The 21,016-nt window shown below is 49.3% G+C and overlaps 2 protein-coding genes across 3 annotated transcripts in view; one reads left to right on the top strand and one right to left on the bottom strand.

Annotated features, from left to right (window-relative positions):
- NFKB2 (nuclear factor kappa B subunit 2) overlaps positions 1-17,494 on the top strand; it is a 41,891-nt gene extending 24,397 nt beyond the window's left edge. Inside the window, exons 11-23 of the mRNA XM_053387966.1 lie at positions 1,185-1,323; positions 1,427-1,546; positions 4,521-4,730; positions 6,257-6,398; positions 7,903-8,017; positions 10,614-10,821; positions 12,467-12,636; positions 12,759-12,861; positions 14,127-14,347; positions 14,998-15,076; positions 15,619-15,791; positions 15,895-16,006; positions 16,099-17,494. Of these exons, the coding sequence (XP_053243941.1) occupies positions 1,185-1,323; positions 1,427-1,546; positions 4,521-4,730; positions 6,257-6,398; positions 7,903-8,017; positions 10,614-10,821; positions 12,467-12,636; positions 12,759-12,861; positions 14,127-14,347; positions 14,998-15,076; positions 15,619-15,791; positions 15,895-16,006; positions 16,099-16,235 (1,929 nt within the window). The 3' untranslated portion in view covers positions 16,236-17,494. The remainder of the gene's footprint in view (positions 1-1,184; positions 1,324-1,426; positions 1,547-4,520; positions 4,731-6,256; positions 6,399-7,902; positions 8,018-10,613; positions 10,822-12,466; positions 12,637-12,758; positions 12,862-14,126; positions 14,348-14,997; positions 15,077-15,618; positions 15,792-15,894; positions 16,007-16,098) is intronic.
- Positions 17,495-19,333: 1,839 nt separating this feature from the next.
- Positions 19,334-21,016, bottom strand: part of PSD (pleckstrin and Sec7 domain containing) — a 105,712-nt gene continuing 104,029 nt past the window's right edge. For both annotated transcript variants that reach the window (XM_053387964.1, XM_053387965.1), the window contains exon 16: positions 19,334-21,014. In XM_053387964.1, coding sequence (XP_053243939.1) covers positions 20,790-21,014 — 225 coding nt within the window. In that variant the 3' untranslated portion in view covers positions 19,334-20,789. The remainder of the gene's footprint in view (positions 21,015-21,016) is intronic.

The following is a 21,016-nucleotide window of genomic DNA, read 5'->3' as shown; positions in this document are numbered from 1 at the left end:
TTCCCTGGGTGCCTCAGCTCTGTTCAATATCGTAGGCTCGTGAAATCCTGCCGAGCTATTTTTGGGCACTACATTGTGATGGTTCTCCTCCTGGCTGGCGGGTTTTTAGAAGGGTTAATACTTAACTGGGCAACGGCTTTAGCTCAGTGGCCTTCTATGCAGTGGGTTCAATCCCTGGTGTCTCTAGGTAGGGCTAGAAACTTCTCCCAGATACCCTGGAAGCAGCTGCCAGACAGTGTAGACAATACTGAATAATAATAATAATAATAATAATAATAATAATAATAATAATAATAATTTTTATTTATATCCCACCCTCCCCAGGCAAAGCCGGGCTCAGGACAGCTAACAACAATAAAATAGTACAACATTCTAAAATCATTTCATTCTAAAATTAATTCAAATCAAATTGATAGCAACCATTAGGCTAAAGTTCTGTGAAGATTGCCAAAGGAGGGAGTCAGGCTGCGCCCTGACGAAAGGCCTGGTGGAACAGCTCTGTCTTGCAGGCCCTGTGGAAAGATGTCAAGTCCCGCAGAGCCCTAGTCTCTTGTGACAGAGCGTTCCACCAGATCGGAGCCACAGCTGAAAAAGCCCTGGCTCTAGTTGAGGCCAGCCTAACCTCTCTGTGGCCTGGGACCTTCAGGATGTTTTTGTCTGAAGACCGTAAGTTCCTCTGTGGGACATACCAGGAGAGGTGGTCCCGTAGGTACGAGGGTCCTAGGCCGTATAGGGCTTTAAAGGTCAAAACCAGCACCTTAAACCTGATCCTGTACCCCACTGGGAGCCAGTGCAGCTGGTATAGCACCGGATGAATGTGATCTCGCAGCGAGGACCCCGTAAGGAGTCTCGCTGCAGCATAAGACGGAGCGATGGTCTGACTCAGTAGAAGGCAGCTTCCCATATTTCTAATATTTTGCTGCTCTGTCTCATGGGAATTAATCTGTCGGGTGCTGCAAGAATATCTTTCTATCAAACCGCTATGGGTAGGAGGGAGCCTGTCAACTTTGAGCTCACTTTTCTCTGTGTGCTTATGAAATCCAACTCTGCTTTTGATTCTCCTTTAACCCACGGCAGTAGTTAAGTCCTTTACATTATGATACATCGACTCTGAATCAGTCGGAGCTGCCTCTTGGGTTGCCATTTAAGCCCTATTCAAGTGTTCACACTTTGTGTCCTTGCAGTACGCCATTGTGTTCCGCACGCCACCCTACCACAAGACCAAGATCGAGCGCCCGGTCACCGTGTTCCTTCAGCTGAAGCGCAAGCGAGGGGGTGACGTGAGTGACTCCAAGCAGTTTACCTACTACCCGGTGGTGGAAGGTACAGGGAGCTTGTACCAAGAAGTGTCTTGCTACTTCTGTTTGTCCAGTGCCAGTGCAGGGCCTTGTCTCTGACGACTCTCCTCTTGTGTTCTTGGTTGCAGATAAGGAAGAAGTGGAGAGGAAGAGGAAGAAGACCTTGCCCCAGTTCCCTCAGCACTTTGGGGGCGGCTCGCCTATGGGAGGCGCTGGGGGTGGAGCTGGAGGATTTGGTTCTGGCGGAGGTAAACGTTGCTCTTTGTTGACGGAGGCTTGGGGAGTTTGGAGTGCCTTGCTCTTTAGGTGGCTTCCTAGTTTTGAGATGGAAGGCTTTTCATTGCAATAGTTTTGGCAGCAGAGTATAGACTCCAGGAGAGCCTGTAAAATTCTGGCACTGGGCAGTGGAACCCTGAGCATCTTCCACTCTTGTAGGAAGCCAACTACCCCTGCAGCTCCTTGGGGGTAAAGGCCACCTGACCACAGGAAGCTGGGTTTTCAGCTGTCAGTTTATAAAACGTTGATAGGCCCATCCTTGCATGGATGTTGGGATACTGCCAGGGAGATAAAGTCCATCTGAGCCCCAAGCTCGGTGCCGGACGATCCATCGACCTCCCGTAGTCACGCAGTATCAGCAATCAGCGGCACGAAGCCTCAAGAAAAGATAGCCACATTCTTGGACTTGTGCACACTCTTTCAGCAGAATTCACACAGCAAAAGTTGCACAGCATGAGAGCATATTTACAGTTTATTTGGCGTTGGTCAGAACAAAAAAGACATGACCGTCTGCTCCGACTGCTCAGGCAAAACAGCAGAAAACGAAAGGAACAGACAACAGAAACATCCTGTGAGACAGGAAATGCGCAGGCTGTTATACAAACATCCTGCTCCCTTTTAAGGTGGAACGGAAATATCCTAACATGTCTTAGGTGCAAAAAATAAATGGGTTTGGTTGTGGGTCTCTCCCCAACATCATCTGACATGTAAGGAGGGGCAAAGGATTTCTTTAGCTCTTCTGTGATATTCTCACCCCCTCCCTTTACACCTTTTTTTCATCTGTCTGGTGCTTTTTAAAAAAAGGAGTCTCCATTATTTAGCCCAGTGTTTCCCCAACTTGGGTTTCCGGCAGTTTTTGGACTACAGCTCCCATCATCCCTGACCACTGGTCCTGTTAGCTAAGGATGATGGGAACTGTAGTCCAAAAACTGCCGGAGACCCAAGTTGGGGAAACAGTGATTTAGCCTAAGCACCTTTAGTGACGGCCTGTCGTCTTTCCTTCTGATTAGCCATATTATTTGGTTTACACTTGTTCTCCTGGTGTAGCACGTCCTTCATTTTGGAGAGGCTTTCACTTCTGTAAAAAGCAGTTGCCTTGCCTCTGGAAGACCATCCGTCATGGATGTTTTTGTTGACATTCCTGCCTTTCAGGGGGTTTGGATTAAATGATCCTTGGGTCCCTTACAGCTTGACAATTTGATGACTCAATGGCCACTTTTTTGCTTTTCTCATTCTGTGCTTCGTGTGATAAACATCTTCTCTGTGTTGGCTTAGAGATAAAACAGAGAATCTGCATAAGCAGTTTGGTGTAACGGTAAGGCAGGTTAGGACCATAAGAAGCTGCCTTAAGACTATTTGTCCACCTACCTTAGTGTTGGGACGCGGGTGGTGCTGTGGGTTAAACCACAGAGCCTAGGACTTGCCGATCAGAAGGTTGGCGGTTCGAATCCCCGCGACGGGGTGAGCTCCCGTTGCTCAGTCCCTGCTCCTGGCAACCTAGCAGTTCGAAAGCACGTCAAAGTGCAAGTAGATAAATAGGTACCACTCCGGCGGGAAGGTAAACGGTGTTTCCGTGCGCTGCTCTGGTTTGCCAGAAGCGGCTTAGTCATGCTGGCCACATGACCTAGAAGCCGTATGCTGGCTCCCTTCGCCAATAAAGCGAGATGAGCGCCGCAACCCCAGAGTCGGCCACAACTGGACCTAATGGTCAGGGGTCCCTTTACCTTTACCTTAGTGTTGCCTGCAGTTGCACTGACAGCGACTTGCCAGGAATTCAGGCAAGTCTCTCCCAGCCCTACCGGGACATGCTGGTGATTGGACTTGGTGTGTAATGCATGCAAAATAGAAGCTCTAGCCACTGAGCAACAGCGAGTCCCCATCCCACTAAAGAGTTGAGGGAGGGGGTGCTACTGTAGTTCAGTTCTACAACATTCTTTGATATGAAACGATTCTATCTCTGGTTTTAAGTGAGCCACTGCTGCTGATGGTTGGGGTGGAATTGCTAAAAGAGCGCAGAGTAGTTTACTTAATTAGACGTAGAGAGAGAGAGAGAGAGAGAGAGAGAGAGAGAAGGCTGATCTTCCAATGCAATTTGTTGAGGCAGTTCCAATTCCTGCAGCAAGTGGAAACTGCTAATTACCATTCGCTTTACACCTTTCCCCGTGACTCGGGAGGCGAGCGTTCTTTCCAAAGACAAAACCACGCACTCTTGAAGCAGGCAGCCCTCTGACGGAGTCATTATTTTAATTTACTAGCTTGTCTTTGGCACAGAGACGGGGGTCTGGATAACAAGGCTCTGCAGAACAAACGGCAGGCGTGTCAGATGTTGCAGAATTAGTAAGCACTGAGCTGAGCATGCCCAGGGGGCTGGTTTCTATTTTAAAAGGAGAACGTGCCGCAGATCAAGGTTTCTGGGTTGCAAAGCGGGGAGCAAAGTCTAGTCGCCGTTGACGACTAGAATACAGGCTCACAAACTCTCCTGCAGTAAACTGAGCAGTGCCGGTTTCAAATGTGATACCTGAAAGTCCTAGGTTGAGCGGTGATTTTGCCAGTGCGTTACTGGCTTGGGAGCTACTGCTGTGTCTTTGCTCAGCTGGTGACGAAGCAGTGCAGAAGTGCAGACCTGACTTATTGGGGCTTGCCCCCCTTCTGCTTTCCAACAGCTACAATTTGCGAACTGTGCGTAGGGGGCTTGCATGCTGGACATAACCGGACGTGGTTCGGACCGCCCCCTCTCCCACCCCTCTCTCTTTCTTCTCCCCTCTCTTCCCTGCTTTTCCACTAGACTGCCAGGGGAGGGATGGGTTCCTTTTGCTAGAAGTCTGAAATGTTTATCGAGGGCTCCTGAAATTTAGCCACGCGTCGCCTAACCCTGTGAGCACAACTGGGCTAATATAGAAACCTCTCTCTATCTCTGTGTTGTGTGTATACGCCTGCCTACCCCAGCTGGGAATCCTTGGCACTCAGCAGGATACAGCTCTTGCAGCAACAGCAGCATCTACCTCTCCGGCACCTACCCGATGGGCAACTACCAAGGAGGGAGGGGCATCCACATGCCAGGAACTTCCAAGCCGGAAGAGGGGGAGCAGCAAACATTAGAAGATGGGAGCCGGATCTCCGCGGAGGAAAAGCGCTACGCAGAACTGCTGCAGCATGGTACGTCTGTGAGACGAGTGCTGTCCAAAGTAGTCTGGGGTTAAGAGGTGTTTTGGAAGCAGCTTACCTGCTGGAGAGTTCTCTATACACGTATATAGAATGAAATATACACATTCTATATGAAAGAGCCACAAAGGGCAAACCACCTAAGAGGTATGCTGATGAGTTTGCTAAAACAGCTGTTGTTAGTAACTCGGAGAAGGTTAGGGAACCTTCAAGCTTCCAAGAGGTCCAAGATTTAACCTCAAAGGATGCAGGTAAAGGTAAAGGGACCCCTGACCATTAAGGCCCAGTCGTGACCGACTCTGGGGTTGCGGCGCTCATCTCGCTTTATTGGCCAAGGGAGCCGGCGTACAGCTTCCAGGTCATGTGGCCAGCATGACTAAGCCGCTTCTGGCGAACCAGAGCAGCGCACGGAAATGCCGTTTACCTTCCCGCTGGAGCGGTACCTATTTATCTACTTGCACTTTGATGTGCTTTCGAACTGCTAGGTTGGCAGGAGCAGGGACAGAGCAACAGGAGCTCATTCCGTTGCGGGGATTCGAACCGCCGACCTTCTGATCGGCAAGTCCTAGGCTCTGTGGTTTAACCCACAGCGCCACCCGCGTCAATGGATTCAGAGCCATGTTTAAAACCCATGAAGGCTGAACTTGATTCCTTAGAGAGGAACAAGAACTTGAAGAAGTTGTGCCAGGGCTACTACGAGTGGCTGCTGCAGACCCAGCAGGAGAGTGCCCTGATGGATCTCCGCAGCGGCAAGGCTGAGAGGGGAGATGCTCCAGCTGGGACCGAGCCAGCTGGCTTTTCATCCCCCGGTTCCGACAGCCATAGCCACAGCAGCCCATCTCTTCTCCTTCCTTCCCCGCTCCCCCAGGAGCCAAACCGATGGTGCTACAAGCTGTAGGACTCTGGCATGTGCACATAGCTGGGGGGGCACTCTTCATCCTCCAAGCACCACCGGCTTTTTAGTTCCACACTTATTTAATTAATCTGGGAATGTCTGCTTGTAAAAGCCATGTGCTCTACCACGGACCTGTGACCTTCCCCTGTTGCAGGGATGGGGAGAACTATTTTCAGCCAGGGCGGGGTGTGTTCAGCCATGAGCATCCATTTCGAGGGGGGGGTGGCACATGATGACACAGGGCCCAGAGGAAAAAGTGGGCAGAGAGACTCCCACCTTTTGTATCAGTAGGTTGCACTGCAGCCTCGCAAAAGGCGGTTTTCTGCACACACATTCTCCGCCCAGACAAGCAAGAAAAACATTATCGGATGCCATGAGCACGTTCCACCCAGGCAGAAGCAGCAAGAGGAGGTGGAGCAGGAAGGTGTGGGTCCCAATAGGAGAGAATGGAGGGTTGCATCTGGACCCTGTGGGGCCCCTCAACCCCCTGCCCTAGTAGGGCAAAGCTTGGCAAGGGCGGTGATGTGTCCAGGGGGATTCAGGCACAGTGACCGAGTGCAAGATGTCCAGTTTGGCCGCCGGCAGAGGGTTGCAATCACACAGTGCCTTTTCCCTGTCCCCCTAGCTCAGGAGTGCAGCTCGTGGATGCTGATGCTGGCTCGGCGCAGCTCCCGGGCTCTTCTCGACTACGCAGTCACGGCCGACCCACGGATGCTGCTGGCTGTGCAGAGGCACCTGGCTGCCTCTCAGGACGAGAACGGAGACACGTGAGTCTGCTGCGGACAGAGCGGGGCCTTTGGGGCAGGCGCTGTCTGGTGGGTGGGAGGAGGCGGGAGAAAGCAGGCTTCCTCAGAAACTCCACAATTTGGGGGACAGTTGCCCGCTTCCTGCAAGCCTTCAGGCAAGAGTCTGAAGGGTGGTGCTAGGGAGGAGCCACAGCCAGTGTGGTGTAGTGGTTAAGAGCGATAGACTCGTAATCTGGTGAACCGGGTTCGCGTCTCCACTCCTCCACATGCAGCTGCTGGGTGACCTTGAGCTGGTCACACTTCTTTGAAGTCTCTCAGCCCCACTCACCTCACAGAGTGTTTGTTGTGGGGGAGGAAGGGAAAGGAGACTGTTAGACGCTTTGAGACTCCCTAGGGTAGTGATAAAGCGGGATATCAAATCCAAACTCCTCCCCTTCTTCTTCTTCTTCTTCTTCTTCTTCTTCTTCTTCTTCTTCTCTCTGCCTCTTGAGATGTGGAAAAGGAAACAAGGGCTCATGGAAGGGAATTCTGCTGCCCGCTTGAACAATATATTCAGTCTCTCTCGGGCTTAGGAAACATTTCTCAATACCTTTTCCCCCAATCTAATGTTAATATTTTATCGGAAGGATTTCAGTTATAAAGAAAGTGATACAGAGAAGAAAAGGAGGGAGTGAGGGTGGGCAAAAGAACAAAGAGGTGTATAAGGGACAAAAAAACATACAAAAATGCAATGTATACAATCTTATTTAAATTGATATCATGTTATTTCTTAATACCTGATCTAAGCCCTTTAGTATAAGCTCCAAGAAACTGCCGATCCCTTAATATAATTGGCTAGGTTTTTAGATATGTTGATAAAAGCTATCCCCTTTTCTCAGTCTTTGGTTTGTGTCCATTTTTCCAGCTTTTTTCTTATACATTGCGCAGACTTGAAAATCTTAGTTTTCCTTTGAAATTCCTTTAAATTGTGAGAACAGCAGTTCTCACCAGATGGTGAGAACAATGGGTGCTTGTGGCGGCTGTTGGTTTGTATTGTTCTTGGGTTTTAGTACGTATTTTGTGTTTTTATTTTGCATTTTTATGCTGTGAGGCAGGTGAAGGGCCATGAGGCAGGTGAAGGGCCATGAGGCAGGTGAAGGGCAGGGTTACATATTTAATAAATAAATATAGTAAAACAAGTGAGCACAGAGCTGTAGCGGAGGCCTGACCAGAACTCCTTGTCTGGTCTTCAGCTCATCCTCTGCCGTTCCGCAGTCCACTCATACGAAAACGTGTCCCATTTGCAATATTTAATTGCCTCCAGTAGTTTCTGGAGCAAACATTTTTCTTCTTTGGACCAGAAAGCCCCCAATGTAGGGGGAGTTTTGGATCCTCCTTTGCAAATTGTAGAAGGGGGGACTTGGTGACGCACACAGACCATAGCTAGGAGTTGGACTCGCTTCTTGCCCCGTCTTCGACTGACTGCACAGTTCCCGAGAACTTCATCTTCCTGCTCTTAAGACAATAATTTTATCTGTCCCCACAGACCTTTGCACCTGGCTATCATCCATGAGCAGACAGCTGTGATTGCACAGCTGGTCCAAGTGGCAGTCAGCATCCCCAACCAGCAGATCCTCAACATCGCAAATCACTTGCAGCAGGTATAGTAGATGATGTTTCAGGGTGCAGTTTCCCCGCCCCCTGCCCCCCTAATCCTTTTGTCCGCATTCCCTAGCACTGTTTGGCTTGTGTGTGTCGTGAGAGTGAGAGAGAAAGGATCTCTCTCTTTTCCCTGAGAGCCAGTGTGGTGTAGTGGTTAAGACCGGTGGACTTGTAGTCTGGTGAACCAGGTTCGATTCCCTGCTCCTCCACAGGCAGCTGCTGGGTGACCTTGGGCCAGTCACGCTTCTCTGAAGTCTCTCAGCCTCACTCACCTCACAGAGTGTTTGTTGTGGGGGAGGAAAGGAAAGGAGATTGTGAGCCGCTTTGATATTCCTTAGGGTAGTGATAAAGCGGGATATCAAATCCAAACTCCTCCACACCTTCTCTTCACTAAATCCACCCATCCTTCCAAGTTCTAATCCTGACATGCCTTTGCTCTTGGTGAGCTGTGATGGCCTTGCACAGACTCCTCCTTGGCTTTGTCTTAAGAAGGAGCTGCTGCTGGACGATGCCGAATCACCAAAACTAGCAGCTAAAACAAGAGAACTTAATGATGACCGTTTTATAGAAGAATTGGAAGCCCTTTTTTGCACCATTTAAAGAAACGTTATAATGTGATGAAGATGTGAGCAGGATTTGAACTACGACAACAGAAAAAATGAGAGATTTTTGTTTTATGGTCATGATATAGAAGAGCGAAGAGTGCAGCAATGGGACAGATTTTTTTTAAAAAAAGAACACAGAAAATGGGATGGGAAGTTGACAAAACTAAAGAAAAAATAATTACGTATTGGAATTTTTTGTGAAATGTGCGGAAACACACACACACACACACACACACACACACAGAGTAGTACCTCGGTTCTCAAATGTAATCCATTCCGGAAGACCGTTCGACTTCCAAAACGTTCAACAACCGAGGCACAATGAGTGGTCTGCAAAATCCATTGAAAAAATGGAGAAACACGCCTCGGAAGTCACTCGACTTCCAAGGCGCGTTCGAAAACAGAATCATTCACTTCTGGGTTGTTGGTGTTCAAAAGCCGAAGCATTCTACTTCCAAAGAGTTTGACAACCGAGGTACCACTGTATAAAAGAGCTGCTGCTGGCAGAATCCGAGACCAGGGAGAAGAGTCGGTGGAAGAAGACTGGAAAAAATTTAAAGATTATTTACAGAAATACTGTAAAATTAATGAATGTTAGAAAAATGTTGGAATGAAGGTATATGGCTTTAGCAGAAATGTTATAAGGAATTAAGTACAAATAGATCTTTAATGTATTAAAGGGAAAAAATAAGGTTAGAATAAGCTAAGATAAATTACAGGACAGAAACAGAGGAAGATGGAAAGGATTTGCTGAAACAGTTAATTGAAGTGGAAGACAAAAAGGGAGGTGCGAGGAGGTCGTGGAAACAAGTGAATGAAAGATAAGATACTGAAATTATTGGATGTGTCTTAAATTCTGTTTGTTTTGTGTTGTTAATTCAATGTTTTAGTGTTAGTGTAATGTAGTGTTTTTGTATTGTATTGTTTTGTTGAATTCTTTTCCTCTCTTTTATAGTCTTTAAACTGTTAATAAATATTATTTTTTTTAAAAAAAGAGCTGCTGAAAGCAGACCCCATGGCGTTGGAACGTAACCCCATAACGAGTTAAGAAAATGAGCTGGTCCCAACTTTTCCCTTGTCTGCTGGGATTCTTCCTTGTCAACTTCCTGTTCACTTTGGCTCTGGCCAATATGGCGCCTCCAGCTGTTGCTGGGCTGCAACTACTTCTATTCCTCTCCATGGGCCGCCCTGCTAGTAGGAGTTAAAATCCAAGAACATCTGGGTGGAGGCACTGTGTCAGCCTCCCCTGCTTAGTTTGAGGGCAGCAGCGAGGAGTGGTCCTAGTTTCCTTGAACCAGTTATGAATCCACATAGAGTATGCCTGTCTGATCGTTGCTTGCGCAGGTAGATGATTGAGTCTTGTACGAGGAAGTGCCTCCTTCTCCTCTGTTACTCAGGTGGGAGTGGAGAGAAAGTGGCCACCCCAGAACGTTGCTTAGATGTGAAGGGCGTAGCTGTCAACTTACAGATTTGAAAATGAGGGACCAGCAGCCTCGAAAATAAGGGATCAACAGCCAAAATAAGGGATTTTAGTCAACTAGCTGAAATGCGAAGTTAAAAGGGACCAGATAATTTTGGAGAGCAGTGCTGGTTTTTAGCCCTTCATTTCCAGAGGTTGCTGCTCAACACACCAGCTGATGAAGCACTGCAATTAAATAACTACAAGCAGCAACCACTTTTCGCGCAAAACGAAGTCCAAGCTACGAAGATGCTGCTGCAGTTGGAGCCTCCCTCCTCCCTGGCCGGCAGGGAGGGAGGGAGAGGAGCTGCTTCCTTTGAAACCCGGGAAATTTAAGGGACATCATCAATAAGGGACAGCAGCGGGACATGGCGCTGGGATAAGGGACTGTCCCGCCAAATAAGGGACACTTGACAGCTATGGCGAAGGTGCGAAGGAAGTTTCTCTGGCCTCTGCACTTAGGACAAACACCTTGATTCCTTGCCCTGTTCTTTGGCTAGAATTAGACCTGTCTCCCCATTTTCTTCGCAGACACCTTTGCACCTGGCTGTGATCACCCGCCAGCCCAGGGTGGCTGGGTTCTTGCTGCAGGCTGGTGCGGACCCCACTCTGCTGGATCGCTATGGCAACTCCGTAGTGCACCTGGCGCTGCAGCTGGGGGATGAAGAGATGCTGAAGACCCTCCTCTGTCACCTCGGCTCCCACACCCTCCAGCTCCTGGAAACACCTAATTATTATGGTAAGCGGAGGGATAGTTTTGGAGGCTCAGGCAGGTGAGAGCTGGCTGGCTGGTTTCAGAGTGAATGTCTCGAAACAAGAGGGGAGGGCAGTGGATAATCTGCAGGAGGTGTGCTGTCTAGGGATGGGCGATATCTGGTTTTCAACATCAGAATATATCACCAGCTAAATATCATGATATTTTGATATACCGTCTTTTTCGCTCTATAAGATGAACCAGACCATAAGACGCACCTAGTTTTTGGAGGAGGAAAACAAGAAAAAAAATATTCTGAATCCCAGACACATTTCCCCTTACTTTTTAGGGAGGGAAAAACTGAGTCTTACAGAGCAAAAAATATGGCATATATCTGCGGTGGCAGAGAGCCCTGCTGGGCCTCCCTGCGGGGGCAGAGAATCCTGCCGTACCTCCCCACAGCGATGGAGGGCCTTGACGAGGCTCCCTGCAGCAGTGGAGGGCCTTAAAATGTAAAGTAGTAGATCAAATAAAAATATTAGATAAACTTCCATATATTACATTTAATATATTTTCAAGTGATTTACTAGTCAAGTTGCATCTGCTTCCCCACCCAGAGGTCTAAGTGGAATCTGTGCATGCATAAGTTCAACTAAACTTTCTTTTTCTACTTCCCTGGGAGTAAGCCCCATTGAATTCAGTAGGGCTTGTTTGTGAGTAGACACACATTTGCTTTCACTGTTTACTGAAAAACAGCCTCCCCGTCATTCTCGCATAGTACCCAACCTCCCATTTCAGCATAAGGCAGCTAGCTAAATCTTCTCCCCTCCATTTCCCCCTGACACAGAAGGACTCCCCTATCCCACCAATTTATCTTTTTTTTAATCAAAGGAAGGGAGGGAGGGCAAGCAAGCATGCAAGCAAAAGGATAAAGGTAAAGGGACCCCTGACAATTAGGTCCAGTCGTGGTCGACTCTGGGGTTGCGGCGCTCATCTCGCTTTATTGGCCGAGGGAGCCGGCGTACAGCTTCCATGTCATGTGGCCAGCATGACTAAGCTGCTTCTGGTGAACCGACCTTCTGATTGGCAAGTCCTAGGCTCTGTGGTTTAACCCACAGCGCCACCCGCGTCCCTTAAGCAAAAAGATAGTCTCATTTAAATTAAAAAACACCCTTTTTAATATGGAGGGAAGCTATTTAGGGGGGAGCAACAACATAATCACCGCCTGAAAATACTCTTCCCCCTCTTCTTTTCACTGGTGAGGGAAGAAAGAAGTGCTTTCCAGTTGTTTACTTCGCCTCTTGGGTTGCTCCTGAATTGTTAGCAGGCTCTGCATAATTAGCTGAGCTCTAAGTGGAAAGATAACTGGAAGCTGAAAGAGTTTGTTGGTTTGTGTGAGGGCTTATCTTCTTTCTTATTGGTTAGGAGGGAGAGAGCTTAACAAAGCTGGAGACATCAGTGCCTGCAAATTATCTACAAAGTATTGAGCTATCCCCGGGAAGCTGTTATGTCTCTACCTTTTATTCACGGGTGCATATTGCCTAGCTGAAACACTTATTTCAATACCTGTATTCAAATTCAATAATAAAACGATTTTATTGCACAGCCTTAGTGCTGTCCCTAGAGGGGTTTCCCAGTCAAAGGAAGCTTTTTGGTGCTTCAGTCCCACCAACCTTTGCTCCTTTCTTAGGCCTTTTCCCTGTGCACCTCGCTGTGAAGTGCAAGAACCCGGCCTGCATCGAGCTGCTTGTCGAGAAGGGAGCGGATGTGAACGCAGCCGAGCGGCAGAGCGGCCGGAGCCCTTTGCATCTTGCTGTGGAGATGGAGAACCTTAACCTGGCGACGTACCTGTTGAAGAAGGTATGCGGGGTTTGGCTGTGTGCAGTAATGGCTTCCCCATCCTCCTTCATGTATGTGGGAAAGGGTGGCTCTTTTCTGAGAACACTTGCCAGCCTTTAATCCGATGCCCTTTCTCTGTCCAGCTGGGAGCTGATGTGAATGCCCAGACGTCGGCTGGCAATACGCCTCTTCACCTGGCAGCAGGCATGGGCTCCCCCATCCTCACCAGGATGCTGATCAAAGCAGGTAAATCATCTCTCCAGGGTCCCTGGGACTCAGTAGGGCTCAAGGATTCCTCTGGGAGCTGGGGGGCTGCCCACGTTCTATTCTCACCATTCTGGTTTAAGAAGAGCTGAAACTTTGCATTGACCGAAAGTCATCTGACTTCCTACTAGGTATTTATTTCCACTTGATGCCAGACACTTATTTCCACTCATAGTTAAAGGTACCCCTGATCCATTGAGTCCAGTTGCGGACAACTCAGGGGTTGCAGTTCTCATCTCACTCTATAGGCCGGGGGAGCTGGCGTTTGTCTGCAGGCAGCTTCAGGGTCATGTGACCAGCATGACTAAGCCGCTTCTGGTGAACCAGAGCAGCGCACAGAAATGCCATTTACCTTCCCACCGGAGTGGTACCTATTTATCTACTTGCACTTGACGTGCTTTTGAACTGCTAGGTTGGCAGGAGCAGGGACCGAGCAACGGGAGCTCACCCCGTCATGGGGATTCGAACCGCCGACCTTCTGATCGGCAAGCCCTAGGCTCTGTGGTTTATACCTCAGTTACTTAACAGCAAATAACCCTCCTATTGCTTTGCATATCCGTTTGTATTAAGTGCTTCCCAAAACAGCAAACACGTTGAGGGTCCATCCAGCAGATGACCTGGGTCATCTGCAGCCATAACTTTACTCACTCAAGAGGGAGCAGTTCTTCCTGGGATGGGAGGTGGGGATCTTGGGACCCAGTCCATTCCTCAGGAGAGGAGCCCGTGCTCAGTTGCTCAGTTCTAAGGTCTCTCTGTCTTGTCCACTTATTTTTGGGTGCAGTCTAGACAAGAAATGTTGCATTAGTTAGACTGGGGTGGGGGGGAATGTGCTATGTAGTTGATTTCAAACGGAAGATGACATTGAATAAATATCCCAGACTTTTAAAAGTTTGGGGGAAGGAGAGGGTGGGCAACAAACTGGTACAGTGAAAGATTGGAATTCAGCACTGACAAGCAGAAAGGCTTGGGCTAATGGGACAATCTCTCATCTCCTCTACCCATGTGCTGTTCTGGGGGCGTTTCTGTGCCTCCAGTGGATTTGGGGGAAGAGATGGGGGAAAGCCTGTTGCACTAGTTGGGAGTCCTTGCACTGGCTTCCAGTAGCAGAAAGGGTTTGTTGAATCTGGCCCTAAAATTCCAGAACAAGGCGCAGATCAGTCACAAATGGAGCTGCCCGATAAACCCCCTGATATACTTTGTCCTGTTTGAAGCATTATGCCAGCTGAACTCCCTATTGAACTCCCCAGGGGCAGATGTCCTGTGTGAGAACGACGAGCCCATCTCGGCCCCCTCGTCTAACCCAGGCAGCGATGTGGAGTTGGAGCAGGAAGAGGAGGAGGAATGGGTCATGGAGCTGGGAGAGGCCCTGGTGGAGCCGGGTGCAGACAGCGTGGCTGAGCTGAAGAGCAAATGGCCTGAGAAGCAGGGGCGGGGGCACACGCCATTGGACTTGACTTCGAGCCAGAAGGTATGTAAAGTTTTGGGGGGAGGTTCAGATTGGACCCTTGCTGCAGTAGAGCCATTCCTAGTTGTAACGTATGCAATGTTATAGGCCAGACTTTCCCCAAACTTGGGTCTCCAGCTGAGTGTTGGTTGTGGGGGAGGAAGGGAAAGGAGATTGTTAGCTGCTTTGAGACTCCTTAGAGTAGTGATAAAGCAGGATATCAAATCCAAACTCCTCTTCTTCTTCCAGCTGTTGTTGGACTACAACTCGCATCATCCCCATCTAGCAGTACCAGTGGCCAGGGATGATGGGAGTTGTAGTCCAACAGCAGCTGGGGACTCAAGTTTGGGAAACCCTGTTCTGGACCAGCCTCTTCTGGACCGCAGCTCCCATCATTCCTGGCTGTCGGCTGAGGCTTGTTGTGTTACCCTCCCAGGTGTTGTGAGCTACATTGTCCACCTCTGGTCTATAGAGCGTCCTGCAACTAAGGCAGTTTGGATCATCGCCCACCTCTGATCATAATTGTGGCTCTCTGTGTACCCCTTTGCACCCCATGTTTTGTGATGGGACGGGCCCCATCCCCATGCACTCAGTAGAAGAAACTCTCTTTTATCTCTCCTGATATAACCTGCTTTGGGGACAGTTAGAGGTAACCAAGACTTCTTTCCTTCCAGGTGCGGGAGATACTGCAGCAAGCCTTGCTGCAGAACCCAGAAAGGGAGCAGTCTGCCGAGACTCCTGCTTCCAGGCAAGGTGAGTGAACGCTTCTGTTCCGCTTGGGGTCCCGCTGAGAAATAACCCCTGTGCATCGTTTCAGATTTGGACTCGGGGGTTTTGGCCATCCATACACATAAAATTCCAATACATATTAAAACATCTTTTCTTTTATGTTACTGACTTCCCACCCCATTTTCCGTGATGTTTTTCTTACCCCCCCGCTGAACCCTGCCCTCCCCTCTTATTTAACATAGTCGTAACACAATAATCTTTAGTTGTTACGTCGCTCACAGTTCAAAACCTGCTCGCGGATTCGTCCTGTTGTAGTCTTTCTTCAAATTATCTGAAAAGGGCTTTCATTCTTCAAGAAAAACAATTGTCACTAAGTTCTCTTATTTTAGCTGTTAGCTTTGCTGATTCAACCTATTTACTTATCCATTCTTCTTTAGCGGGGGCCATTGGTGCTGCTTTCCTGCTTGGGTGTGGGGAGGAGTCAATGGCTTTCGGGGCAGAGACTGGCACCTTTGTGCAGAGAAGCAATCGCCTGTCATCCTCTGTCTCTGATTTCTCTCCTCCAGGAAGCGTCCTGTCTCTGAATAGCGACACCCTCCAGAGTCTAGAGAAGCTTCTGAACCATGACTGCCAAGGGGCAGACTGGGCAGAGCTAGCCAAGAGACTGGGCCTCTGCAGCCTGGTGGAGACCTACAGAGGAGCAGAGTCGCCCAGCAGAAGACTTCTTCTGAGCTACGAGGTTAGTAGATCCTTCTCTGTCCCTTGCCCTTCCCCTCTCCTCTGTCACTGATTCCTAGCAGGTCCCCTCTGAACCCTCTATGTTTCTCTCTCTTCCCCCCCAGCTTGCTGGCGGCAGCCTCAAGGGTCTGCTGGAAGCGCTTGACTCCATGGGACTGACGGAGGGAGTGAAGTTACTGCAGAGACCAGAGACGTTCGTCAAGCTGCAGAATACAGGTACAGATACGGAACGTTAGAGCTGGGGTTGCAGGGACAGGAAGACTGCATCGGATAACTTGCTGACGGCTATCTCTGTCTGCCTCTCTCAGAGCTGAAGGAAGATAGCGCCTATGGGAGCCAGTCCGTGGAAGAGGAGCCAGCAGCCCTGCCTGGGAAGCTTCCACCAGCCTCCTCGCTGGAAGTCCCACCTTTCTTGCCTCACAGCCAGCAGGAGCAAGTGCACTGATACGAGAGAAGCCGGAGCCTCGCTGGGGGAGGGGTGATCTCGGACATGTGCCTCTTGGACCCAGGACTTGGGCATCAGGAGCTGGGAAGGCCGTGCAGAGCTCGGCGCAGCTCTGATTTTCACGGCTGGTCTGCACAATGTAGGAAGGACTGTTGCAGTTAGCTCAGCCCGCCTTGCATTCACCAGACCTTCACCAAATGTGGGAGATGGGGATAAGCAGTTGTTTTGTCCTGGTGCCTTTTATCCAATTCTGATTCCAAGCCTGATCAGGACTTTGGGTCTTCTGCTCTTCCTGAGACAACCTTGCTCCCCGGCATCAGCCATGTCACCTGTGATGGGTTAGGTTTCGTTGGACAATGGATGCTGTTTACTCCTGAGCTCCTGGACTGCCCCACAAATTGGTCCCCTTTTAGTGCCTTTTTATAGTCCTAGTGATTCAGGTGCCTGTCTTCTCCTTGGGAATTAATGGCTCTACAGAACTGAATTTTCACCTGTGGCTTGGTAATTTGGGGCAGAACCCCCAAAATGCGTTCAGACGAAAGAAACCCTACGTTTGGCACAACCCTCGTGTCATGCGAAGCAGGGTAACAGCCCTTTCAGAACCTTGTGAACAAATTTGTTGCTTAGTCCTACGATCTAATTTGGATTTGAGCAAACCCTTACGTAATGGCTCATCTTGGAAAATTTGCTAACATGCAATTTTAACAATTGCCTATCAGCAGGTGTCCAGTCTGCACATTGTTTTCAAGTGACAAAGAATGCCATTCAATGTCAGTAAGCAGTTTCGACAAGTGAAGCAAGAAGGATGTTCTGGCCGTTGGTAGCTGCTGACAGTTGTGCTTCCTAGTCAGAGGTGTGTGAGCGGGGAGAGCTCTTGCAATGTTGAGTAGCTAAAACTTTGATGTAAAGATTTGCAGTTAGGAATCCATGCTGGTTTGTTGGGGGGGGGGTCTTCTGAGCTGAAGATTCCAACCTTGGCTCAGAACCCCCCCCCCCCCCCAGTTCTGTTAAGGGAATAAATGATGCAAATTTGCATGTACACAGCAAAGAGGCCTTTTCAGGAGAACTTGGCCCTTTCGATAGAAGAAGGAAACCGGCGCATCAGAGGACAAAAGTATCGAGTGGATGACTGACAAGTTCTGCCACAACCGCACTCCAATTTCTAAGCCTTTGTAGTTTTCAAAAGACTTCTGTCATAGAGAACAGACTTGTGCTTTGTGGATAATTTTTTTAAATAAATAAAAATCCCAGGGTGATTATGTCTGCATCAAAAGTACATTCATCATTGATGCTTTAGCTGAGACTCCTGCAATTTGCAGAGGGTTGGACTAGATGACCCTTGGGTCCCTTCCAACTTTACGATTCTATGCTGATTAATGCAATTTTCTAGACCCTTTGCCTTCCAGGTGTCCTCCAGACGTTTTGGACTATCTCTCCAATCAACCCCAGTGTGGTCCAAAAGAATCTAGAGAGCATAAGGTTAGTGAATGCTGTTTTAGGCTGTTAAGAAAATGTTCTGTTAGCTTATCACAGGCTGTGTTTATATGTAAGACTAAGTCAAACCATTGTGAGCATGCTGGTTTCAGAGGAGGAGAGTGGCGCTGTTTGCCTCCTCGGTCCATTTTAGCTTAGTGCAACGTGGCAGTTTAGCCAAGGTTTTAGTGTGCTGTTTGAACCCAGGTTTGTGGTTGAGCTTTATTTCCCTCTTGGCCAGAGTTTCTGCTGCAAGGTTTTGTCTAGGCTGCAGATGGTTCTTGAGGAGGAGAGCTTAGTCAGGACCCCAGCAAGTGACAGACAAGTGGCTGTTGGGCAGTAAGAATCTGGATTGGTGTGTTGCTGTGGCTTCTGGCATTCAAGAGCAGAGTTCTCTCTTGCAGGGATGATGCTCAGAAGCCAGCCTTTCTTCCAAAGCAGAGCGGTTTATATATGTGCCACTTTTCTGCCAGCCTTGCTTATTAATGTTAGGGAAGATTCACTACCAGAAAAGGGCTAGTTGAATGATCTGGCCCTTTCCAAGTACCTCTCCTCTTCCACATGGCCCTGTGTTCCATGCAGTAAGCCTTTCGAACTGCTTTTACGAATCATCAGAGTAAAAATTGGAACCGCCATTCTCTACCCCTCCTCCCAAGTTTTCAGAACTTCCTTCCTTCATTGTGTTCTCTTACTGCTGTCGCTCTACTCTTCAGCTTCTCCTTTTATCCTGCTGTTCCAGACACACCTCTATTTTTGCTTGCTGCTTTATTTTGAACTCTGTATAGACTTTGCTCTAGTTCCTGTCTGATTCTTTTCATTCTCCAGTCTCTAACCTTGATAAACCCCGGGTAGCATCCAGGGAGTTGCACAAGTTGGAAGGCGGCTGGCAAAGCCATTTCCCTCCCACCCCTCTGCAGCTCCTTTTGGGCTGTGTTTCTTGGAGAATGGCAGCAGAGAGAGAGAGAACTGCCCCAAATTAGCTGGAGGGCTCTTGGGCCCTAAAACGTATTTCACTGTGTTGCTATTAGCTTTGTAGAATTCTCTTCCACCTGATAGCTGCCTGGTTTTGTCTGTTTCCTTCCTTAACCCTACTGTTGTTGTCACATGCTACATCTGATCCTTTCCCCGCTCCAGCTCAGCCCTTCATGGTGTCTTTCTTCAGGTCCCCCCCACCCCCCAGGTATGTCCATTTTGTTTGTGTATGCATAGCAACCATGCGTCTTTACTTCTTCTGTTTAGCTTTCTCCAGCCCCTACAGTATTTCATGTGTCTGAATAGTGGTGCGCCTTGTTCCCTGTGGCCATGGCCTTGCTCCAGGTAACTAGTTACCCAGGAGCTGCTTGACCTTTGCTCCTCTCAGCCATAGTAGGCAGCACGGCCAAATGGTCAGGGATGGTGGCAGTTGGGCATCCCAACGAGAGCTGTGGGATCCCTACTGTCCACAAGGGTCAGGCAGCTTCCTGCTCCTTATATGACCCAAGTGTGTTGAAAAACAAAATGGCCGCCCTTCTGCCATGGCAGTGGCCCCCTCTGGCTATCTTTTTTCAGTTGGGTAGGAGCAGCTGTTGTAGTTGGTTTAGGACAGCAGTGTCAAGATGCTTTTGGCTCAGGGAGAACCAGGTCAATGAAGGTGCTTGAATAAGTTTTACTTAGGTAATTAAAGGAAGAAACTGTACAGAGCTCTTTAGGTTTGTTTTTTTACAGTCAATTCAAGAGCAGAATAAAAAATGGACACATTCAGAGAGTCAGTGCTGGAAACAGCCAGCCAGTCCCCTGCCCCCCCCCACTTTGCCCTTCTTTATGTCTGCAGAATTTCCCTTTTGCTTTTGTCCCATTCCCCCCCCCCCCGACTGTCACCTGGGGCTTTCTTTAACCCATCTCCTGCTGTTTTAAGCAAGTATTGGAGCCACAGCCTTAAAGCCCTTTGAAGTGACACGTGAGAAGGAGCAGGCCGGCTGTGTGCAGCCGGGGGGGTTGCCGTGTTTTCTTAAACTTGGGTCCCTGGCTGTTGCTGGAATACAACTCCCATCATCTCTAGCAACAGACAGGACCCAGGTTTGAGGAAACACTGGCTGAGGGGTGGAAATGCTCCTGGCAATTTCAGAACCCTCCACCCACCCTTGTGAGATTAATCTATATGTATTCTGGCTAGGACTATGGGCCACTCAGTTCTGGCCCCTGCATTGTTTAAGCCCCACATCAACTAGGCCAAAAAAGAGTCCAGCATGCTCATCGTCCACAGTGATCTCCATAGGGGGGGGAGGAGGGATTAGAGGGGGTGTGCTCTTGGGGGGGTTCCCCACCCCTACTATGGCTTTGTCAGGCTGCCACCCGGGAGGCATCCGTTGTCCCTGGTTACCCTGTTAAGTGCTGGTCCCTTGAAGCCAAAGGGCAACCCCCCCAAGCCCCGAACAAGTATCAGGGTGACTCGAGGCCCAGCTTGTGCTGGTGGACAGCTGCTGGTGGTGAAGAAGAAATTGGGCATCCGTGCAGGAGTTGCTTGTGCTCCTGTAGGCAGCCAGTGCAAGCGTCGTGTCTGCAGGAGGGATCGGGGCCCTTGCCACCCCGAGCTTTGGGCCAAACGGTCCCTGCTTAAACGAAGCAAGTGTCTTTTTTTAATCTGTCGCCAGTGTGATTCAGTGTTGCCGGGTTACTAAAAAAATGTAAAATATTATCACAAAAACGGTAAGAAACGGGCAAGGAAAAGTGGGGTGGGGTGGGGTTGCAGTGTGGAGGCAGCCAGGATTCAGCCCTTTCCACCCCTTCTCACTTTTGCAAGAAATGGGGGTGGCGCAGGGGGTGGGGAGAAAAAGGAAGGTTCTTGCCGCTGTGTGTGGTTTGGAAAACAGCCCTGTGGTTTTTGTCGCACGAGGGTTTTTGGTCGCTTCACTCACGCACGAGACCAGGAAGGCTGCTCACGCTGGAACTGTGGTCGCCCCTCCTCCTGGCTGAAGTGGATAACAGGCTCTGTCCCGCAGCGAAGCCTCGGGCCTTCTGTGGTGCGGCTCCCGGCCACCGAGAACGAAATCATGCAGGTTTGTAGGACAGGCACGGCACCCTCCTGGCAGGCCCCTGACCCTTCTAGGACTTCTGCAGACCGCTGGCAGCTTGTCGGCTACTGCGCTTGATCCTGGGCCCCCCGCCGACCGGCTCCTGGCTCAGGGAAGGGATGGACTGCGACTTTTTGACACTGTTCTCTGCGCCGGCTGCTGTTTCAAACAGGGCGGCCTCTAGCACCGTGAGGTCCTCAGAGCCTGTCTTCAGCTTGGCCCGCATCAGGGTAGCGTAGATCCCATAGCGCGTTTTCT

Source organism: Podarcis raffonei, chromosome 5, assembly GCF_027172205.1.
Source record: "Podarcis raffonei isolate rPodRaf1 chromosome 5, rPodRaf1.pri, whole genome shotgun sequence".
In the NCBI taxonomy this organism is placed as follows: domain Eukaryota; kingdom Metazoa; phylum Chordata; class Lepidosauria; order Squamata; family Lacertidae; genus Podarcis; species Podarcis raffonei.
The sequence above is the reverse complement of the archived record's forward strand: the minus strand, read 5'-3'. Positions and strand labels throughout refer to the sequence as shown.